A 24,880-nucleotide genomic window follows, 5' to 3' on the forward strand; every position below is an offset into this window, starting at 1 on the left:
TGTTGTTGTAGTGGGTTGTACTACATTTAATTGAAATACTATAGAATTCCATTCATTCCTATGGAGTACTGCTCCTACAGGGGAGTGCCACTGCCAATATGGCCGACCAGTGGCTTCAAAACTTCTCAATGGCACAAACATAGCATCAGCAATCAAGGGTTTAGATACATCATCGGTCTGAGTCAGAGAATGTTCTCTGAGCGGGATGTCATAGAAAGTCCAAAAACCTGTTTTGAATATAGCACATCCTTCCTCTCTGGAACCCTGGCTGGAACAGGGTTCCCATGATCTCATCTGTCATCATAGTAACATAGAAGCATACTGGTATGATTCTTGGGAGCTCTACCATGCATACCTATCAGTGCTGAAGTTAAAAGTAGCTGTGTGTGCACAAAGCTAGGGAAAAGCTTCCAGTGTTGGAAGACCCAGTGTGGCATTCTTTAAAAAGTTTTAAAATATTAAATAAACGTTAAATAAATTCTGTGTTATGTACAGTAGGCCAATGTGTTATAATATTTCGGACCTGTTCAACTCTAATGACAGACAGATTTGAGGGTGTACACTTGTCAATCAAATTGAAACTGCAGAAAACAACTGTCCTTGTGCCAATATGGTTGGTGTATGGGCGCCAGTTTAATGCGCAGAAAAGCGTCTCCGCGCTTGCGCAAAGGGAGCTTGCCGCGTAGTTTTTCGGTTTTCTGTAAGAATTGAATTGGTGACGTCATCCACTGGTTCCAGAGTGCTGTGTGTGTCGGCGCTTCACACTCACCGCCATCCACTCAACGTGTTGTAACCACCAGTAACAGAGCGGTGGAGCTCCCAAAGAAAAAGGCGCTTTTATTTTTTATTTTATGGCATGGGTTATTTTCAACACTGCTGCAGTGACGGAAATCCGAGGAGATTGTGAACTAGTGGGACATTTCTAGATGAATGGTGTTCACAATATATTTTCCTTTGAAAAATAGTGTGTGGGCTTATATGGATCACGCATGCTGATACTGTATAAAACATATACATGACTGCATGAGAACAACTCGTAGGCTCACTAGGTTGTAGCAAGCCTTTCAATGTTTCTACATTTGTATCCATTGCCTACTTCTGCCAGTGAAGCTACCTTAGCTATTCTCAGTGCGTGGTTGCAGGGCGCAAAGAGAACGGACAATCGCACCGGACCATTCGGGGTGTTTGGATGAGGTGTTTGAATATATTTTTTGATCTTAGAATTCTAGCCAGCGTTATATCCAGTATTTTATATATATTTAAAAAAGCAATGACATCTGGCATTGCAAAGGTGTTGGCAATGAGGTTGTTCTTCGTGGGATTCTTGCTCAGTTTGGAGATCCTATCTCCTACAGCATCTATTGATGGTAAGTGACAGTCTAGTGTGTTGTAGCCTATTGCTTTGTGAAACTGCATGCCCACTCTTTAGCAATATAGGTCTAACATGGAATGTAGTCTATTCACCACATAGCCTACTATTGGCCCAGGACAAATGTCTTCATAACACCTATAGGCTTTAGACTCAACCAGTCTGCTAGTGATCGATATGAACAATAGGGCTGATCATATAGGTGCCATGTTTGTGAGACAGACTTCATAGGATATAGGCTATCTTGCCTGCTCACCTTTTGTCAAATGAGCATTTCATAACCACCTGTCTATAGCCTGGCATACCTGATTCATTTAGGGTGTTATTGACATAAAACAACTGTCAACTAAACTACAGATGTGTTGAGCTTCATATGGGTTCATTTTTTCTTAAATCAAAGGGGAGTCAAAGCCATGCATGGCTACACGGACAGTGTTGTAATGCCAGCTACTCGGTTTGATTCCCATTCACAGATGAGATGTAGCCCCACGAATGATTCGAAATACTGTATGCCCTTTGTTCTTGTGCTGTTGTTGACATGCTCGTTCAATGTTGTCTTGTAAGGTTATTCAGCAGGTAGACGATACATATATCACAGCACATCCGTGAAAGGGAAAGGCCTGCGTGTCCCCAGTTCTAGGTAGGCTAGACAGACACGGCAGTACACTTTTCCTTGGATCGATCAGTAGGCTAATACGGACCCGATCAATATGACTATGGCGTATTTATGCGTGTGACTGATTTATGGGTCAGAATCTATATGGCTGTAGGCTAAGGAGTTTTTTTTGCGGTGATCAGGTTACACCTTCGCGGGTTCACTTCAAACCAAATCCTATTGAAATATCAATTTTCATGTTTGTTTTGAGCTGCATGCGCTTAGAATGTAAAAACAACTATGTTGCGGTTGGTCAGTTGTAATCTTTATAAATATAGGCTATTGTCGTGACTTGTCCGGACGAGCAGCTAAGTTTAGAATGTATTGGAAACTATGCATTCATCACAACATCATATAGCCTATAGAGAACTGCTTTAAATAATCGAGTAATTTTCGAGTAATTGACTATAATGATCAGCTACATTCTAAAGTGCATTCTTGCAACAGTTATACTATCTCGTGCGACATTATGGCCATGCACTTTCAGAGCGAGAACATTGTAGACAATGATTTGAAACGTCTGGCAACATTGTTGCTATACAGTGTCAAATAGACCAGCATTTGTCATATAGTGTCACTGTCATAGTTCATTTGACTTAAAGGGAATGAATAGGCTGCTCTTGTATTATAGATAACTCATACCACATTGGCTATGCATATCTAAAGCCACAACCAGATATTGGACTGAATAGTTTTCCTCATGAACATTTTGTTGTGATAGAGAGATGGACTTTACTTGTTTTGGTGTTTTAAAACCTAATGTCACTCAATAGTGCAGTAGTAAGGCAGCACAATGTGCGTTACAAAATACACTCTTACTAAACAACCCACTATTGCAAAAATACCCCAAATGATTTTTAGTGATGCTCATAAATAATGCTTTGGGTTTCCAAGGCATTGAAGGCATGTTTATAAAGGTCCCTAGCAACCAATTTGAATAATACAGTTGGCCTACATCCACTCATTTAGTTCTTGAAACTAGGGATACTGAGATAGCAGTAGGTTTCCTTCTATTCACCTTCATAATCCTCCATATAATCCATATTGTTCAAATGTAGACTACTCCATAGTAGAAGCTAACAATGATGCTCTGGTATGAACATTAAAGAAAGAGACAATACTTCAGTCAATCAGTGCAGGCTCACAATTTGGGGACTGTTGGGAAACATTGGACAGTACTAAACAGTACAGCAGCTGATCGTGTTGCTAGCACTCGCCACTGATGGGGAAATGCACACTTTACCAGCAGCAGAGGTGGACAAAGTACTCAATTGTCATACTTGAGTAAAAGTAAAGATACGTTAATAGAAAATGACTCAAGTAAAAGTGAAAGTCACCCAGTAACATACTACTTGAGTAAAAGTCTAAAAGTATTTGGTTTTAAATATACTTAATTATCAAAAGTAAAAGATGAAGTGTAAATCATTTAAAATTCCTTATATTAAGCAAACCAGACTGCACCAGTTGTATGCTTTTTTTTTTGCCAGGGGCACAATCCAACACCATAGACAAAGTATTTGTGTTTAGTGAGTCCGCCAAATCAGATGCAGTAGGGATGACCAGGGATGTTCTCTTGATAAGTGTGTGAATTTGACAATTTTCCTGTCAAAATCTAACCCGTACTTTTGGCTGCCATGGAAAATTTATGGAGTAAAAAGTACATTATTTTATTTCAGAATGTAGTGAAGTAAAAGTAAAAGTTGCCAAAAATATAAATAGTAAAGTAAAGTACAGATACCCCAAAAACTACTTAAGTAGTACTTTAAAGTATTTTTTTCATAAGTGCTTTACACCACTGACCAGCAGGAATCAATCCGTCTGGAGACCCTTGTGAGTCTCCACATGAGGTTCAGGTAACATTATGTACGGCCAGACCAGTGATGGTGAAATGTTGGGAGACACTGGACAATCACAGGACAGTACAGCATCTGATCTTAGAAATACTAAACAAACATTAGCAGCAGGAATCAATCTCCGTTGATGTTTGGGTAACAGTATGTACGACCAGAGCAATGATGGGAAATGTTGGGGACATAATCTGATCTCATGTTGCAAGCAGCATGATGATGACCAATGGCACAGTAAGTGAGTGGATGCTATGCTAGAGTCCAGGGCAGAGAGAAGGGAGGGAAGGGGGGGGGGGGTGAGTAAGTGAGTGGATGCTATGCTAGAGTCCAGGGCAGAGAGAAGGGAGGGAGGGGGGGGTGAGTAAGTGAGTGGATGCTATGCTAGAGTCCAGGGCAGAGAGAAGGGAGGGAGGGAGGGGGGTGGGGGGGTGAGGGAGTAAGTGAGTAAGTAAGTGAGTGGATGCTATGCTAGAGTCCAGAGGAGACAGGAGGAAGGAGATGAGTGTGTGAGTGAGAGAGTTATGCTGCTATGCTACTATGCTAGAGGCCAGGGTCAGGCACTTAAGCTGAAACACAATACGGATCACCACTGGGCTCGGCTGGCTGGATGCAGCGTGAATTAAGGATTTAGGAAAAGAGGAGATTGAGGAAGCCAAGGTCAGAGGTCAGAGTTTAGGGCTAACCACTGTTCTGGTCTGGAGATGATTTATTTTTAGTTGTTCTGTTCCAGGACGATCCTGGCTAGCTGGAGATTATTTATCTTTAGTTGTTCTGTTCCAGGACGATCCTGGCTAGCTGGAGATTATTTATCTTTAGTTGTTCTGTTCCAGGACGATCCTGGCTAGCTGGAGATGATTTATCTTTAGTTGTTCTGTTCCAGGACGATCCTGGCTAGCTGGAGATTATTTATCTTTAGTTGTTCTGTTCCAGGACGATCCTGGCTAGCTGGAGATGATTTATCTTTAGTTGTTCTGTTCCAGGACGATCCTGGCTAGCTGGAGATGATTTATCTTTAGTTGTTATGTTCCAGGACGATCCTGGCTAGCTGGAGATGATTTATCTTTAGTTGTTCTGTTCCAGGACGATCCTGGCTAGCTGGAGATGATTTATCTTTAGTTGTTCTGTTCCAGGACTATCCTGGCTAGCTGGAGATGGTGTATCTATCTTTAGCTGCACAGTCAAACAACTCTGTTTAGATATCAAAGATGCAAATCCAGAAACATTGGACACTTGATGATCACATGTTAATGTTGTAATCGTGGCTAACGGTTTTAGCAAATAGCAATTGTATCATGTTACATTTGATCCCGTATGTTATTAAGGGAGAGGATATACGGTAGCCTATGTGTAGTGTTCTTCTCTGTGTGTTTCTAGTTCATTTCACCACCACTAAAAACACATAGCAGTCCTCGTACTGTATGACTCATATCTTACAGAAAAATATACAGATGGGATGCCTCCTACAGATCAACCCATCATGTGTAGGATGTACAGTATTTCTATGTCCCTTTGACATTGAGCAGACTTACTTGACCACAACAAAGGTAAAGGCTCAGCTCAGCCAACTATTGGTCAGCTGTGGAGACTTGGTTCACAAGGTGAAGAGCGAGGGTAAATTCCAGAGACGTCTGTATACCCAAGCCTTTAAAGGGGCACTTCACCATTTTTTTTTTACATTATATTGCTTATCTCCAGCACCATAATAGTGGAGATGCGATTTTCTCTACACTTTTAAAACCTTTGATTGTCTATGTTTTGTAGTAAAAAAGATAAGAAGAAAAGGTCCTAAGGTCCCTATGATCATCCACGGTTATTTTCTTTTGATGTTTTCTGTGGGTCAGGAGGTGAAGAGAGAGGGTGAATTCCAGAGGTGCCTAGACTCTGTTTTCCTGACCCTGAAATGGGCCCTGTTTCATGGCCGCTCCTCAGAACATTCATAACCAGCACTGGAAACATCTACCAGGAACATTCTAGAACATTCTGCATCCTCCACACACATTCAACAGGTCATATATTTTTACATTACTCTCTTTAGACTCTATCTTAGCCTGGATGCCATTTTGTTTCTGCTCTCTTACCCTCCCTCTCCTTATGGAATTGTCATGTTTGTCTGGGCAATGACAGCAATGGAGTTGGCAAGATCACAAAGACATCTGGGACCAGGTTATCTCTGCCAAGGCTAGCCTATCACTAGCAATGGTCATCAAAATTGTTAAAAGGTTTTTCTAATAAAAATCATTCTAATCAGTTGGACAATTGATGAAGATTATCCAAACGTTTTCAGTTTTTTTAATCCAGATATTGACAGAATTATAGCACATAAAACATTTTACTGGCATGGACTGGAATATGTTCTGGGATTCTACCAATGGTATTGAGGAGTATACCACATCAGTCACTGGCTTCATCAATAAGGGCATCGATGATGTCGCCCCCACAGTGACTGTACGTATATTCCCCAACCAGAAGCCATGTATTACAGGCAACATGCGCACTGTGCTAAAGGGTAGAGCTGCCGCTTTCAAGGAGCAGGACTCTAACCCGGAATCTAATAAGAAATCCTGCTATGCCCTTCGACGAACCATCAATCAGGCAAAGTGTCAATACGGGATTAAGATTGAATCGTACTACACCGGCTCCGACGCTCTTCAGATGTGGCAGGGTTTACAAAGTATTACAGACTACAAAGGGAAGCACAGCTGCGAGCTGCCCAGTGGCACAAGCCTACCAGACAAAATAACTTCTATGCTCGCTTCGAGGCAAGTAACACTGAAACATGCACGAGAGCATCAGCTGTTCCGGACGACGGTGTGATCACGCTCTCCGTAGCCGACGTGAGTAAGACCTTTAAACAGATCAATATTCACAAGGCTGATTACCAGGACGTGTACTCCGAGCATGCGCTGACCCACTGACAACCTATTCTTGACTGAGTCTGTAATACTAACATGTTTCAAGCAGACCATAGTCCCTGTGCCCAATAACACTAAGGTAACCTGCCTAAATGACTACAGACCCATAGCACTCACGTCTGTAGCCATGAAGTGCTTTGAAAGGCTGGTCATGGCTCACATCAACACCATTATCCCAGAAGCCCTAGACCCACTCCAATTTGCATACTGCCCCAACAGATCCTCAGATGATGCAATCTCTATTGCACTCCACACTGCCCTTTCCCACCTTGATAAAAGGAACAACTATGTGAGAATTCTATTCATTGACTACAGCTCAGCGTTCAACGCCATAGTGCCCTCAAAGCTCATCACTAAGCTAAGGATCCTGGGACTTAACACCTCCCTCTGCAACTAGATCCTGGACTTCCTGATGGGCTGCCTCCAGGTGGTAAGGGTAGGTAACAACACATTCGCCATGCTGATCCTCAACACGGGGCCCCTCAGGGGTGCAGGCTCAGTCCCTTCCTGTACTCCCTGTTCACCCATGACTGCATGGCCAGGCACGACTCCATCACCGTCATTAAGTTTGCCGATGACACAACAGTGTTCACCGACAACGATGAGACAGCCTATAAGGGAGGAGGTCAGAGACCTGGCCGTGTGGTGCCAGGACAATAACCTCTCCCTAAACGTGATCAAGACTAAGGAGACTACAGGAGAAGGAGGACCAAGCACGCCCCCATTCTCATCGACGGGGCTGTAGTGGAGCAGGTTCAAACACACCAAGACAGTCGTGAAGAGGGCACGACAACGCGTATTCCCCCTCAGGATACTGAAAAGATTTGGGTCCTCTGATCCTCAAAAAGTTCTACAGCTGCACCATGGAGAGCATCCTGACCGGTTGCATCACTGCCTGGACCGGCAACTGCTCGGCCTCCGACCGCAAGGCACTACATAGGGTAGTGCGTACGGCCCAGTACATCACTGGGGCCAAGCTTCCTGCCATCCAGGACCTCTATTCCAGGCGGGGCCAGAGGAAGGCTCTAAAAATTGTCAACGACTCCAACCACCCTAGTCATAAACTGTTCTCTCTGCTACCGCAGGGCAAGCGGTACCGGAGCACCAAGTCTAGGTCCAAGAGACTTCTTAACAGCTTCTACCCCCAAGCCATAAGACTCCTGAACAGCTAATCAAATGTCTACCCAGACTGTTTGCATTCCCCCCCCTCTTTTACGCTGCTGCTACTCTCGGTTTATTATCTATGTATGGTCACTTTAACTCTACCTACATGTACATATTACCTCAATTAACTCGACTAACCGGTACCCCCTCACATTGACTCTGTACCGGTACCCCCTTTATATCGCCTCGTTATTGTTATTTTACTGCTGCTCTTCAATTATTTTGTACTTTTATTTTTAAAAGTTTTTACATATCTATTTTGTACTTAAAACTTATATTTTTTTCTTCTTCAAAATGATTTGTTGGTTAAGGGCTTGTAAGTAAGCATTTCACTGTAAGGTCTATGTGACAAAATACAATTTTATTTTATTTTGATAAATAATGAATGGATTTAGGGATTTTTTGGGGAAATCAGGTATTCAATTTATCGTAAATAAAAGTGTACATATACAGTGGGGCAAAAAAGTATTTAGTCAGCCACCAATTGTGCAAGTTCTCCCACATTAAAAGATGAGAGAGGCCTGTAATTTTCATCATAGGTACACTTCAACTATGACAGACAAAATGAGAAAACAAAATCCAGAAAATCACATTGTAGGATTTTTAATGAATTTATTTGCAAATTATGGTGGGGAATTCAGGTATTCAATTTATTGTAAATAAAAGTGTATATATACCTGTACATTGGTGCAACGACAGTGCTTTTTTCACAAATGAGCTTGTTAAATCATCACCAGTTTGTGGAAATCGCCTGTGATTCAATGAGAAATTAACAGGCACCGCATCGATTATATGCAATGCAGGACACACTAGATAAACTAGTAATATCATCAACCATGTGTAGTTAACTAGTGATTATGTTAAGAATGATTGTTTTTTAATGCTAGCTAGCAACTTACCTTGGCTTCTTGCTGCCTTCGCGTAACAGGTAGTCAGCCTGCCACGCAGGCTCCTCGTGGAGTGCAATGTAAGGCAGGTGGTTAGAGCAATGGACTAGTAAGTGGAAGGTTGCAAAAACGAATTCCCGAACTGACAAGGCAAAAATCTGTTGTTCTGCCCCTGAACAAGGCAGTTAACCCACCGTTCCTAGGCCGTCATTGAAAATAAGAATGTGTTCTTAACTGACTTGCCTCGTTAAATAAAGGTGTAAAAAAAAAAAAAATCTGCAAATCGGTGTCCAAAAATACAGATTACCGATTGTAATGAAAACTTGATATCGGCCCTAATTAATCGGCCATTCTGATTAATCGGTCGACCTCTACACGTAATATCTAACAAATTCCACAGCAAAACCTAATACACACAAGCTAGTAAAGGAATGGGATAAGAATATATAAGTATAAAATATATGGATCAGTAGTGACAGAGCGGCTAATATGCAATAGATAGGAAGAATAGATAGTGAAGGATACATTATATACATATGAGATGAGTATTGTGAGATATGTAAACATTATTAAAGTGACTGGTGTTCCATTTATTAAAGTGTACAATGATATCAAGTCTGTAGGTAGGCAGCCGCTTCTCACTGCTAGTGGTGGCTGTTTAACAATCTGATGGCATTGAGATAGAAGCTGTTTTTCAATCTCTCTGTCCCAGCTCTGATGCACCTGTACTGACCTCGCCTTCTGGATGATAGCGGGGTGAACAGGCAGTGGCTCGGGTGGTTATTGTCCTTGATTATATTTTCTGCCTTCCTGTGACATCGGGTGTTGTAGGTGTCCTGGAGGGCAGGTAGGTTGCCCCCGGTGATGCGTTGTGCAGACCGGACCACCCTCTGGAGAGACCTGTGGTTGTGGGAGGAGCAGTTGCTGTACCAGGCGGTGATACAGCACAACAGGATGCTCTCAATTGTGCACCTCTAAAAGTTAGTGAGGGTTTTTGGTGACAAGCCACATTTTTTCAGCCTCGCTGTTGCGCCTTCTTCACCACACTGTCTGTGTGCGTGGACAATTTCAGTTTGTCGGTGATATGTACACCGAGGAACTTAAAACTTTCTACCTTCTCCACTGCTGTCCTGTCGATGTGGATAGGAGGGTGCTCCCTTTGCTGTTTCCTGAAGTCCATGATCATCTCTTTTGTTTTGCTGACATTGAGTGAGAGGTTATTTTCCTGACACCACATTCCGACCTGTAGGCTGTCTCGTCGTTGTTGGTAATCAAGTCTACCACTGTAGTGTCGTCTGCAAACTTAATGATTGAGTTGGAGGCGTGCATGGCCACGCAATCGTAGGTGAACAGGGAGTACAGGAGAGGGCTGAGAACGCACCCTTTTGGGGCCCCAGTATTGAGGATCAGCGAAGTGGAGATGTTGTTTCCTACCTTCACCACCTGGGGGCGGCCGTCAAGAAGTCCAGGACCCAGTTTCACAGGGCGGGTTGAGACCCAGGGTCTCAAGCTTAATGATGAGTTTTGGAGGGTACCATGGTGTGGAATGCTGAGCTGTAGTCAATTAACACCATTCTTACATAGGCATTCCTCTTGTCCAGATGGGATAGGGCAGTGTGCAGTGTGATGGCGATTGCATAGTCTGTGGACCTATTGGGCCAGTAAGCAAGTTCGAGTGGGTCTAGAATGACAGGTAAGGTGGAGGTGATATGATCCTTGACTAGTCTCTAAAAGCACTTCATGATGACAGAAGTGAGTGCTACGCGGAGATAGTCATTTAGTTCAGTTACCTTAGCTTTTTTGGGAACAGGAACAATGGTGGCCATCTCGAATCATGTGGGGACAACAGACTGGGATAGGGATTGATTGAATATGTCCGTAAACACACCGGTCAATTGGTCTGCGGCTAGGGATGCCGTTTGGGCCGGCAGCCTTGCGAGGCTTAACACATTTAAATGTTTTACTCACGTTGGCCACAGAGAAGAAGAGCTCACAGTCTTTGGTACGGGCCGCGTCGGTGGCACTGTATTGTCCTCAATGCACGCAAAGAAATTGTTTCATTTGTCTGGAAGCAAGACGTCGATGTCCGCGACGGAGCTGGTTTTCTTTTTGTAATCCGGGATTGTCTGTAGATCTTGAGCCATTGAATTGCGATATAATTTTGTAATGATATCAAGTATTTACAAAATATTTTGTAAGAAAGACAATTATATGTGCCACATTTGCATTAATACACCCATCAAACTAAAGTTATCTTTCTTCTCTTTCTTGTGAAGCGTTAAATTCCAGATTACGCTTTAGCAGTCTTATAGATGCCGCGGAAAGACAATTTATTCCACTGAGCCCCTTTCCGCCATTAAAGGGGTGTTTGACAGGTCATTGCTAACATTTCCTTGGTGGTAATGTTAAAGGGAAAAACCAGAAGACACAAGCAAGATTATGAAAGAGTCACAAGTGTAAAATGAAAGCAATCAATCCCGCGAGATTTAAGTGACAAGTCGATTTTGCACCCATCAAACACAGGAAATAGATGTCTGAAAGAAAACAGATCCTCAGGTGGGAGGGACATGTGCACTGATACAGTCACATAGGAATGGCCATTGATTGTGATGCTGCCTGGCCTGCAGCAGCTGCCAACTGAAGCATTTAGTTAGTCAGCTTTTACACTCTCTCAGGTGGCACACCAAGTTCTCTGCAATAATTTTCTCTGTAGTGAGATTTGAGAAAAAGTGATGTATAATTCCAATTTAAGTACTGTATGTGAAGTGTAGGGAAGTGGAGCTGTGCCCTTTGGAACTAACATGCAAACAGGTCTCCATGTTTTCACAAAGTAGCAGTTTAGCCTTTGAATAGCTTGTAATAAAGAGCTTATGGCGGTGGGTGTTAACTAATACTTCCTTTCAGGAGACAATGCAGCTTGAACATTAACAGAACTGTTAGTGAAATAATAATGTGGAGACAGCCTTGACAATAACTTTATAAAATCCTTTCCTCTATAGCATTGTAGATTCAGCCTGAGCTGAGACTGGAGGCTAGAGGCAGGGTGTTTCCCAAGTGGCACTGCCATAATGCACTACTATCTCCCCGTACGAAAGCTTGAGGCTCACAGATGAGTGTTTGTTGATGGTGAGTAGAAGGGGTGTGTTCTAATTGGTGTTTTCTGGTAGCAGCTACACAACTGTTTACTCTATTTAGCTCCTATAAGACCTGGAAGGGAGCAGATCGGTTTATTGAACAGAATGGGGGTAACATCTGTGTGGGTGTTGATGTGGAAGGGAAGGATAGAAGATGTCTTGGATATCTCTTTAGGTTATAGAAACTAGGCTTTGTCTCTCTTTTTCTTTCTGCCTCACTGTTTTGGTTGTCAGTTGTGGTATGCTTCATCATTGCCTAAACCACAAATAGCAACATTCTCAGGCAGTTCTTTTTAAATTGACGCACACTTGATTTGAGTTCCCAGAAAAAAACGCTAGAGCTAGACATGTAAACAAGTATACAACCCAATGCTTCCTAATTCAGATAAATGAAATGCTTATCTGTCTTTTCCATGCATTTTACACAAGGAGTAATTAAGCATAACTGGTCGTAACGTTTGCCTGACATTCGACACAAACGTGTGAATCCTGGCTTTGTGACTGAACATTGTCTTGTAGTTTTACTATCTCTGATGGAGAACTTTGCACCTAGTGCAGGAGCTGGTTCTGGAGCTGGCCCGGGGGGTTCGGTGAGGCAGACAGGCCGCTGGACCACGTTGATCTCTGGTGACGTTACTCTGAGCACTCTTCCAGTCTTCCAGTTTTGCAGTCTTAGTTCCACCTCCAGAAACACCTAGGCTGTTCCAAGGCTGGGTGTGTGTGTGTGTTTGCGCTCAATTGGAGAATCAATTTAACAGGAGGCCCCAAGTTCCTCCACTCTGCTGCCTGCTTTCACACTTGGCCAGATGAGGAGAGAGGTAGCTGATGTGACTGCTGCCATGTTTCAAACCTGTCTGCTTTTGTTAGTCACAGCTGTTGAACTCAGATTCATGATGTGTCCGAAATGGCCCCCCTTCCCCTATCTAATGCACTACTTTTGACCCTGACCAGAGCCCTATGGGGAATATGGTTCCATTCGGGACTTAACCACTCTGTGATAAGAGGCTTGGCTGGCTATGCATGTGGCACACATTAGGATCAAAATGAATCACTATCCCAGTACTGAGCTCTTTGATGAGGAGGTGGTGGGCAATGTAGACTTCACAGAGGTGATTCCTGCCTTTTAAAAGCTTTTTGTTTAGATATCCTTGACTGGGCATGCATGTGCAGATACACTTTGTCAGACAACTTTGTCAGTGACTTTTTCATCTTTACAAAGCAAGTCTTTGTATTTAACCAAGGGAAAGAAGAATATCTATTTAAATGTAGGTTGCAGCCCATTTATACATTGTTTATGGTTCATTCCTGGCTATTATTGAGCCAGACACACTCACTCCTCTCAACCTACACCACTTTAATGTGATTCTGAGTGGTTTGGGCTAGCAGAGATCCAGAGAGATCCCTACACATTAAACAATATAAACCTTGAATACAAAGAGAATCCTTTGAACTGAAATAAGTTCTCTTGTTTTTTTAAACATACACTACCGTTCAAAAGTGTCACGCCCTGATCATAGAGAGCCCTTGGTTCTCTATGGTATTGTCGGTCAGGGCGTGACTATGGGGGTGTTCTAGTTTTCCTATTTCTATGTTGGTGTGCTTGGTATGGTTCCCAATTAGAGGCAGCTGATTATTGTTGCCTCTAATTGGGGATCATATTTAAATTCTCCATTGTTCCCACCTGGGTTGTGGGATATTGTTTGTGTATGTGCTTGTAGCACCACTGAGGTTACGTTTCGTTGCTTGTTTATTGGTTTTTGAGAAGTTTCACTGCAAATAAAGATGTGGAACTCAACCCACGCTGCGCCTTGGTCCCGCCCTTATTACGAACGTGACAAAAAGTCTGGAGCCACATAGAAATGTCCTTGTTTTTGAAAGAAAAGCGCATTTTTTTGTCCATTAAAATAACATCAAAGGTCTTTGTTTCTGGCCATTTTGAGCCTGTAAGTGAACCCACAAATGCTGATGCTCCAGATACTGAACTAGTCTAAAGAAGTCCAGTTGTATTGCTTCTTTAATCAGCGCAACAGTTTTCAGCTGTGGTAACATAATTGCAAAAGGGTTTTCTAATGATCAATTAGCCTTTTAAAATGATAAACTTGGATTAGCTAACACAACATGCCATTGGAACACAGGAGTGATGGTTGCTGATAACAGGCCTCTGTACGCCTATGTAGATAGTTCATTAAAAATCAGCCGTTACGAACTGCAATAGTCATTTACAACATTAACAATGTCTACACTGTATTTCTGATCAATTTGATGTTATTTTAATGGACAAAAAATGCGCTTTTCTTTCAAAAACAAGGACATTTCTTAGTGACCCCAAACTTTTGAACGGTAGTGTATTTCTAAAAGATTTACTATATAATTCCTCCCACAGTCTTTGTTTGCTGATTTGGTTTCAGAAGCCATGCAGCGAGGCTTTTGTTTATGGCTTTTGTAGAGCTGCAATGAATGAATGCCTCAGTTCCATTTATGTGGTCTAGAGTTGGTTCATTTTGTGGCTCCCATGTTCTGTTTTCATAACAGCTGAACCTTGGTTGGCTTTCCCCATGTGGAAGGCAGTGTAGTGAAGTGTATGTAGCCTGCTGTGTTGTGTTACGTATGCAGGGGCTGCTGGACAGAGTGAGTTGACAGCAACTCGTAATCGTTGACAGCTCCTCTCTGTATGTCTATCAATTTCCTTATCTATTTCTATTTCTCTCCCTGTCCCTCCCTCTCTCTCCCCCCAGCTGTTGTTTGTATGCATGTTCAACTACTTTGAAAAATGCCTGCTGTTAGGCATTAGAATGAGCTTGAATGACCCATGGATATTGTCTGGGGGCAGTAAACTGGTTAATTCTGCTAGCTAGATAGCTGCAGTCAGGTACTGCATGGCCAGAGGTTTCTCAGCTTCTTTAGCACAAAGCTAAGGGGCCGTTCCTGTTGGATGGGCACTGCACAGAGCCTCCATTGAATAAGTTGGGACCGAGGGTTGGGTAGTGTGCGTGTGCGTGCGTGCGTGCTTGTGTGTCTGCTTGTCACAGAGTGTGGATATAAGTCTTAGTATGTACGGTGTGTTGCAGTGAGTGTCTTTGAGTTTAATTTTCTCTAAATATTTTCACCCTTCTTGGTAACACTTTACATTAAGTTGCTCTTATACCTGTGTAGTAACACTATTATTAACCACATGATTATATAGTTAGTGTATAGTAGAAGAACAACTAAACGTGTTACATGACATCCGATTGAACAAGAAAAACATAAAGCATTGGACAAGTGTTCTGACAAAACACTTCCTGTTGTAGAACCTCTTCCTTACATCTTGTTTTTGCTCTCACAGTCAGTGCTACTAAATAATACCCAGGGATAACATCTAGCTTCTCTGCCCTCTTTCTCTCCTTCCCTCGGTTCTCTCTCCTGCTCCTTGTTTGGTTTTGATTGTTACTTTCAAAGCGAAGGATTCTTGTTTTGAAATATTTCTGCTTAACTGAGCAACAGATAAATGACTTCAAACTGGACAACAGAGGTCTAATTACATACCAGTGGTTGGTTTAGTCTGTGTTTGGAACTCTGTAGAACTGCATGGAACTCTGTGGAAGTTCAAAATTCCATATAATGGAGAAAGCGGGAAGGAGAGAAGTGATATGTGGGAAACTGCTGTCTTTCTCCACCTCTCTGTCACCCCTACACACACCATACACACACACACACACACACACCACACACACACCACACACACACACACACACACACACACACACACACACACACACACACACACACACACACACACACACACACACACACACACACACACACACACACACACACACACACACACACACACACACACCACACACACACACCATACACACCACACACACACACCACACACACACACCATACACACACACACACACACACACACACACACACACACACACACACACTCCAAGAACGCAGAGTACTCTGACTCCGTTCATTTCAGATTCCCATTTGGACTCTTATCTTGTAATACTGTGTAATAGAATCCAATCACTATCGCCAGGCTCGGGAAACGACCCACTGGGAAATAGGAAGGTTAACATGCTGCTGTTCCACTTTGGTGAGCTCAGTGATAGAACATGTGGAAGTGTTTCTAGCATTTTAGTGTGCTCACTTAGTAAACATTTGCGCTGTCTCTCTTAAGGCTGTGTTCTAGTTAGGGGACAATTGCAACCTTTCCTTGGCATGATGGAACACTTTTGACTGATTTTGATTAATTGAAATCAATTAACTGGGTCGTAATCTATGGATTTCACTTGACTGGGCAGAGGTGCAGCCATGGGTGGGCCTGGTGGGCCTGGGAGGGCATATGTCCACCCACTTGGGAGCCAGGCCCAGCCAATCAGAATGAGTTTTCTTCTCACAAAAAAAGCTTTATTACAGACAGAAACACTCCTCAGTTTCATCAGCTGTCCTGGAGGCTGGTCTGCAGGTGAAGAAGCTGGATGTGGAGGTCCTGGGCTGGCGTGGTTACACGTGGTCTGAGGTTGTGAGGATGGTTGGACTTACTGCCAAATTCTCAAAAACCATGTTGGAGACAGCTTATGGTAGAGAAATTAACATTCAATTCACTGGCAACAGCTCTAGTGGACATTCATGCAGTCAGCATGCCAATTAATCACTCCCACAAAACTTGAGACATCTGTGGCATTGTGTTATGTAACAAAACTGCACATTTCAGAGTGGCCTTTTATTGTACCCAGCACAAGGTGCACCTGTGTAATGATCTTGCTGTTTAATCAGCTTCTCGATATGCTACACCTGTCATGTGGATGGATTTTGTTGTCAAAAGAGAAATGTTCACTAACAGAGATGTAAACACATTTCTGCACAAAATTTGAGAGAAATAAGCTTTTTGTACATACAGAACATTTCTGGGATCTTTTATTTCAGCTCATGAAACATGGGACCAGCACTGTACATGTTGCGGTTATATTTTTGTTCAGTATATGCACCTTATTTACATAAGTATTCAGACCCTTTGCTATGAGACTCGAAATTGAGCTCCGGTGCATCCTGTTTCCATTGATCGTCCTTGAGATGTTTCTACAACTTGATTGGAGTCCACCTGTGGTAAATTCAATTGATTGGACATGATTTGGAAAGGCGCACACCTGTCTATATACAGTGCCTTGCGAAAGTATTCGGCCCCCTTGAACTTTGCGACCTTTTGCCACATTTCAGGCTTCAAACATAAAGATATAAAACTGTATTTTTTGTGAAGAATCAACAACAAGTGGGACACAATCATGAAGTGGAACGACATTTATTGGATATTTCAAACTTTTTTAACAAATCAAAAACTGAAAAATTGGGCGTGCAAAATTATTCAGCCCCTTTACTTTCAGTGCAGCAAACTCTCTCCAGAAGTTCAGTGAGGATCTCTGAATGATCCAATGTTGACCTAAATGACTAATGATGATGAATACAATCCATCTGTGTGTAATCAAGTCTCCGTATAAATGCACCTGCACTGTGCTAGTCTCAGAGGTCCGTTAAAAGCACAGAGAGCATCATGAAGAACAAGGAACACACCAGGCAGGTCCGAGATACTGTTGTGAAGAAGTTTAAAGCCGGATTTGGATACAAAAAGATTTCCCAAGCTTTAAACATCCCAAGAAGCACTGTGCAAGCGATAATATTGAAATGGAAGGAGTATTAGACCACTGCAAATCTACCAAGACCTGGCCGTCCCTCTAAACTTTCAGCTCATACAAGGAGAAGACTGATCAGAGATGCAGCCAAGAGGCCCATGATCACTCTGGATGAACTGCAGAGATCTACAGCTGAGGTGGGAGACTCTGTCCATAGGACAACAATCAGTCGTATATTGCACATATCTGGCCTTTATGGAAGAGTGGCAAGAAGAAAGCCATTTCTTAAAGATATCCATAAAAAGTGTTGGTTAAAGTTTGCCACAAGCCACCTGGGAGACACACCAAACATGTGGAAGAAGGTGCTCTGGTCAGATGAAACCAAAATTGAACTTTTTGGCAACAATGCAAAACGTTATGTTTGGCGTAAAAGCGACACAGCTCATCACCCTGAACACACCATCCCCACTGTCAAACATGGTGGTGGCAGCATCATGGTTTGGGCCTGCTTTTCTTCAGCAGGGACAGGGAAGATGGTTAAAATTGATGGGAAGATGGATGGAGCCAAATACAGGACCATTCTGGAAGAAAACCTGATGGAGTCTGCAAAAGACCTGAGACTGGGACGGAGATTTGTCTTCCAACAAGACAATGATCCAAAACATAAAGCAAAATCTACAATGGAATGGTTCAAAAATAAACATATCCAGGTGTTAGAATGGCCAGGTCAAAGTCCAGACCTGAATCCAATCGAGAATCTGTGGAAAGAACTGAAAACTGCTGTTCACAAATGCTCTCCATCCAACCTCACTGAGCTCGAGCTGTTTTACAAGGAGGAATGGGAAAAAATGTCAGTCTCTCGATGTGCAAAACTGATAGAGACATACCCCAAGCGACTTACAGCTGTAATCGCAGCAAAAGGTGGCGCTACAAAGTATTAACTTAAGGGGGCTGAATAATTTTGCACGTCCAATTTTTCAGTTTTTGATTTGTTAAAAAGGTTTGAAATATCCAAAAAATGTTGTTCCACTTCATAATTGTGTCCCACTTGTTGTTGATTCTTCACAAAAAAATACAGTTTTATATCTTTATGTTTGAAGCCTGAAATGTGGCAAAAGGTCGCAAAGTTCAAGGGGGCCGAATACTTTCGCAAGGCACTGTAAGGTCCCACAGTTGACAGTGCATGTCAGAGCAAAAACCAAGCCATGAGGTCGAAGCAATTGACTGTAGACTTCTGAGACAGGATTGTGTCGATGCGCAGATCTGGGGAAGAGTACCAAAAACTGTCTACAGCATTGAAGGTCCCCAAGAACATGGTTTCTTCCATCGTTCTTAAATGGAAGAAAGATTGCAAACCAGAAGACCATGTCTATCAGCACCATCTTGTTCTGCCTCAGAGAGATAGATAAGTAGTTCTATAGTGCATAGCAGAAATCATTCATTTATGGGCTGCCATACAGATATTCGATCTACTGCACAGTGGAAGTTCTACCCTCCACTTATAATAAACATGTTAGCCCCTTAGCAAACCCCTAACCACCGTTATTCTGGCAAATTCCAAAATCTCCATGCTTCTCTTCTTTTGAAGCATGTATCTTCTCTGAGGCAGAGAGAGAGAGAGTGGAACACAATTAGACCCAACCAAATCATTAGAAAACAAAATTATAATTACTTGACACATTGGAAAGAATTAACAAAAAAACAGAGCAACCTAGAATGCTATTTGGCCCTAAACAGAGAGAACACAGCGTCAGAATACCTGACCACTGTGACTGACCCAAACTTAAGGAAAGCTTTAACTATGTACAGACTCAGTGTGCATAGCCTTGCTATTGAGAAAGGCCGACTTAGGCAGACATGGCTCTCAAGAGAAGACAGGCTTTGTGCTCACTGCCCACAGAATGAGGTGGAAACTGAGCGGCCCTTCCTAACCTCCCCCCCAATGTATGACAATATTAGAGACACATATTTCCCTCAGATTAAACAGCTCCACAAATAATTAAAAAACAAAACCAATTTTGATAAACTCCCATATCTATTGAGTGAAATACCACAGTGTTCCATCACAGCAGCAAGATGTGTGACCTGTTGTCACAAGAAAAGGCCAACCAGTGAAGAACAAACACCATTGTAAGTACATTATATATATATATATATATATTCATGTTTATTTATTTTGCCTTTTGAATTTGAACTATTTGCACAACATTGGACATTTATAATGTCTTTATTCATTTTGGAACTGTTGTGAGTGTAATGTTTACTGTTACTTTTGATTTTTGATTTAACTTTTGTTTATTATCTAGTTCACTTGCTTTGGCAATGTAAACATATGTTTCCCTTGCCAATAAAGCCCATTGAATTGAAGAGAGAGAGAGGAAGAGAGTGAGAGTCAGAGAGAGAGGCAGAGAGAGATGAGAGAGAAAGAGCCCTACACTTGAAATCAATGAACAGGTTCTGGAATGTGCTGTGAGGGTCTGGTTTTGATTTATAAAGAGAGAGAGAGAGTGGGGATGGCGGGTTGGCCATATTGAGGGAGACAGATAGGGAAGGATGGAGGGAGACAGATAAGGAGGGAGAAAGATAGGGAGGGATAGAGGGAGACAGATAGGAAGGGATAGAGGGGTGGAGGGAGACAGATAGGGAGGGATAGAGGGATGGAGGGAGACAGATAGGGAGGGATAGAGGGATGGAGGGAGACAGATTGGGAGGGATAGAGGGGTGGAGGGAGACAGATAGGGAGGGATAGAGAGGTAGAGGGAGACAGATTGGGAGGGATAGAGGGGTGGAGGGAGACAGATAGGGAGGGATAGAGAGGTAGAGGGAGACAGATTGGGAGGGATAGAGGAGTGGAGGGAGACAGATAGGGAGGGATAGAGAGGTAGAGGGAGACAGATTGGGAGGGATAGAGGGGTGGAGGGAGACAGATTGGGAGGGATAGATGGGTGGAAGGAGACAGATAGGGAGGGATAGAGGGGTGGAGGGAGACAGATAGGGAGGAATAGAGGGGTGGAGGGAGACAGATAGGAAGGGATAGAGGGGTGGAGGGAGACAGATAGGGAGGGATAGAGGGATGGAGAGAGACAGATAGGGAGGAATAGAGGGGTGGAGGGAGACAGATAGGAAGGGATAGAGGGGTGGAGGGGTGGAGGGAGACAGATAGGGAGGGATAGAGGGATGGAGGGAGACATATAGGGAGGGATAGAGGGTTGGGGGGATGGAGGGAGACAGATAGGGAGGGATAGAGTGTTGGGGGATGGAGGGAGATAGATAGGGAGGGATAGAGGGTTGAGGAGATGGAGGGATAGAGGGATGGAGGGAGACAGATAAGGAGGGATAGGGGGATCGAGGGATGGAGGGAGACAGATAGGGAGGGATAGAGGGCTGGGGTGATGGAGGGAGATAGATAGGGAGGGATAGAGGGTTGGGGGATGGAGGGAGACAGATAGGGAGGGTTGGGGGATGGAGGGATGGAGGGAGATAGATAGGGAGGGATAGAGGGTTGGTGGGATGGAGGGAGATAGATAGGGAGGGATAGAGGTTTGGGGGGATGGAGGGAGACAGATAGGGAGGGATGGAGGGAGATAGATAGGGAGGGATAGAGGGTTGGGGGGATGGAGGGAGATAGATAGGGAGGGATGGAGGGAGATAGATAGGGAGGGATAGAGGGTTGGGGGATGGAGGGAGACAGATAGGGAGGGATGGAGGTAGATAGATAGGGAAGGAGTGAAAGTGTGTTCATGTGTGAGTAGGAAAGTGGGTCAGTAATGGGGTGTCCCTGCTTGGATTGGTGTCTGGAGACCTCTGTCATTTGGCTGCCTACTCTGCTGGTTAAACAGTGGATGACATACTGTACCGACCTGCCACACTACTAGTCTATACTCTGCTGTGGTCTCTTTCTGCTATGCTGTCTCGAGGTCATTTATGCTCTCTCTTTCTCTCTCTATATCAGTAGTCTTGTTCTCTCGCTCTTTATCCCGACACACACACACACACACACACACACATACACACACACACACACACACACACACACACACACACACACACACACACACACACACACACACACACACACACACAGTGATGTGATCGATGAAGCTGACTGTGGTTTTGTCTCATCCTGCCCTCTGCCACCTCATTGACATTCACCAGCAGAGTGTGAAGAGCAGAGCTCTTATCTGTGATGAATTGATAATTACCTCAGATGTGCCTTATGCTTATTTGTAAATACAGCACTGACAAACCATAACATCAATTAATAGTAATGCCACATTAACATAACATTGTATCTTGCAGTCCTACTCATAAAGTATCTCTGAGTTGGATGCTGATGTAGGATCAGTTTAGCCTTTTAGATTATAATGAATAAGATTATATGGACAGCATGGAGTTGATCCTAGATCAGCACTCTTACAGGACAGAGCACTTTCTCCTGACTGTCTAGTCACACAGATACTGGCATACAGTAGACTCCTGTAACCTACTCAGACAGATATGTGAAAAGCCTTCCACTGCTCAGGTATTTAATGGACAAATATTATGGCAAGTATTACAGTGGGCCAGGCTGACTGAAAGTATTCTTCAGCTTCTAGTGTGTACTGAGAGGGGGTGGTTGAGAGAGAGGGAGAGGAGAGAGTTGAGGGGCAAAGAGGATGAGAGGGAGAGGGGGGAGATTTGAGGGGGGGGGGGGAGAGTTGGGGGAGTGTTGACAGAAATAGAGGGGGAGAGTTGGAGAGTTGAGGGAGAGAGAGAGAGTTGATGGAGAGCAGGAGAGTTGGGGGAGAGAGGGATAGGTGGAGAGGAGAGGGAGGGAGAGAGGCTGTGCTTTTATATTTGAGGCTTCTCTACAGTACTACTCTCTTTCCCTCTGTCTCTCTCTCTGTGGTCACCAGAACATTCTGCAACTTCATCAAAGGTTGACATGAATAGCCTTTCTGATGTCACTGAAGGAAAATCCCCACATAATATGTTTGAATAGTGGTTTAAAAAAGGCTTCAGTGCTGTTATCAGTAGAGCTGGTACGATACCAGCATCACAATATGTTTTCCACAGCAAAAATGTAAACACGAAGCAGACTTACTCTTTGGTCCTTTAAAAGCCTGCTGTATGTAAAATATTGTGTGCTTTCGCTTGGAAAATACATAAATGTGACTCTGGATGACAACAAAATGATATCTGTTTCCAACATTAAGGATCTTTTCCTAAAGAAGTTAAATCCGCTTCATGTTTTGTTTCCTTGCAACGATACTCATGTGTATTGCGATACTGGTATCATCCTGGCCCTAGTTATCATTAGAATGGGGCTGTTGGATGTTGAATGGGGCTGTTGGACGTTGAATGGGGCTGTTGGATGTTGAATGGGGCTGTTGGACGTTGAATGGGGCTGTTGGATGTTGAATGGGGCTGTTGGACGTTGAATGGGGCTGTTGGATGTTGAATGGGGCTGTTGGACGTTGAATGGGGGTGTTGGATGTTGAATGGGGCTGTTGGACGTTGACTGGGGGTGTTGGACGTTGAATGGGGCTGTTGGATGTTGAATGGGGGTGTTGGACGTTGAATGGGGGTGTTGGACGTTGAATGGGGGTGTTGGACGTTGAATGGGGGTGTTGGACGTTGAATGGGGCTGTTGGACGTTGACTTGGGGTGTTGGACGTTGAATGGGGGTGTTGGATGTTGAATGGGGCTGTTGGACGTTGAATGGGGCTGTTGGACGTTGAATGGGGCTGTTGGATGTTGAATGGGGCTGTTGGACGTTGAATGGGGCTGTTGGACGTTGAATGGGGGTGTTGGACGTTGAATGGGGGTGTTGGATGTTGAATGGGGGTGTTGGATGTTGAATGGGGCTGTTGGACGTTGAATGGGGGTGTTGGATGTTGAATGGGGCTGTTGGACGTTGAATGGGGCTGTTGGACGTTGAATGGGGCTGTTGGATGTTGAATGGGGCTGTTGGACGTTGAATGGGGCTGTTGGACGTTGACTTGGGGTGTTGGACGTTGAATGGGGGTGTTGGATGTTGAATGGGGCTGTTGGACGTTGAATGGGGCTGTTGGACGTTGAATGGGGCTGTTGGATGTTGAATGGGGCTGTTGGACGTTGAATGGGGCTGTTGGACGTTGAATGGGGGTGTTGGACGTTGAATGGGGGTGTTGGATGTTGAATGGGGCTGTTGGACGTTGAATGGGGCTGTTGGACGTTGAATGGGGCTGTTGGACGTTGAATGGGGCTGTTGGATGTTGAATGGGGCTGTTGGACGTTGAATGGGGGTGTTGGACGTTGAATGGGGGTGTTGGACGTTGAATGGGGGTGTTGGACGTTGAATGGGGGTGTTGGACATTGAATGGGGGTGTTGGACGTTGAATGGGGCTGTTGGATGTTGAATGGGGCTGTTGGATGTTGAAGGGGGCTGTTGGATGTTGGAGGGGGCTGTTGGACGTTGAATGGGGCTGTTGGACATTGAATGGGGCTGTTGGACGTTGAATGGGGCTGTTGGACGTTGAATGGGGCTGTTGGATGTTGAATGGGGCTGTTGGATGTTGAAGGGGACTGTTGGACATTGAATGGGGCTGTTGGACGTTGAATGGGGCTGTTGGACGTTGAATGGGGCTGTTGGATGTTGAATGGGGCTGTTGGACGTTGAATGGGGCTGTTGGACATTGAATGGGGCTGTTGGACGTTGAATGGGGCTGTTGGACGTTGAATGGGGCTGTTGGATGTTGAATGGGGCTGTTGGATGTTGAATGGGGCTGTTGGACGTTGAATGGGGCTGTTGGACATTGAATGGGGCTGTTGGATGATGAATGGGGCTGTTGGATGTTGGAGGGGGCTGTTGGACGTTGATTGGGGCAGTTGGACATTGAATGGGGCTGTTGGACGTTGAATGGGGCTGTTGGATGTTGAATGGGGCTGTTGGACGTTGAATGGGGCTGTTGGATGTTGAATGGGGCTGTTGGATGTTGAAGGGGACTGTTGGACGTTGAATGGGGCTGTTGGATGTTGAAGGGGACTGTTGGACGTTGAATGGGGCTGTTGGACATTGAATGGGGCTGTTGGACTTTGAAGGGTGCTGTTGGATGTTGAAGGAGGCTGTTGGATGTTGAAGGGGTCTGTTGGATGTTGGAGGGGGCTGTTGGACGTTGAATGGGGCTGTTGGACATTGAATGGGGCTGTTGGACGTTGAATGGGGCTGTTGGACGTTGAATGGGGCTGTTGGACGTTGAATGGGGCTGTTGGATGTTGAATGGGGCTGTTGGATGTTGAATGGGGCTGTTGGACGTTCAATGGGGCT

At 44.0% G+C, this 24,880-nt stretch overlaps 1 protein-coding gene across 3 annotated transcripts in view; it reads left to right on the top strand.

Annotated features, from left to right (window-relative positions):
• The first annotated feature begins 692 nt into the window (after positions 1-692).
• Positions 693-24,880, top strand: part of LOC110531237 (low-density lipoprotein receptor-related protein 1) — a 247,203-nt gene continuing 223,015 nt past the window's right edge. For all 3 annotated transcript variants that reach the window (XM_036988705.2, XM_036988706.2, XM_090185209.1), the window contains exon 1: positions 693-1,367. In XM_036988705.2, coding sequence (XP_036844600.2) covers positions 1,190-1,367 — 178 coding nt within the window. In that variant the 5' untranslated portion in view covers positions 693-1,189. The remainder of the gene's footprint in view (positions 1,368-24,880) is intronic.

This window comes from Oncorhynchus mykiss, chromosome 9 (genome assembly GCF_057628025.1).
Source record: "Oncorhynchus mykiss isolate SJ-2025 chromosome 9, ASM5762802v1, whole genome shotgun sequence".
Lineage (NCBI taxonomy): Eukaryota > Metazoa > Chordata > Actinopteri > Salmoniformes > Salmonidae > Oncorhynchus > Oncorhynchus mykiss.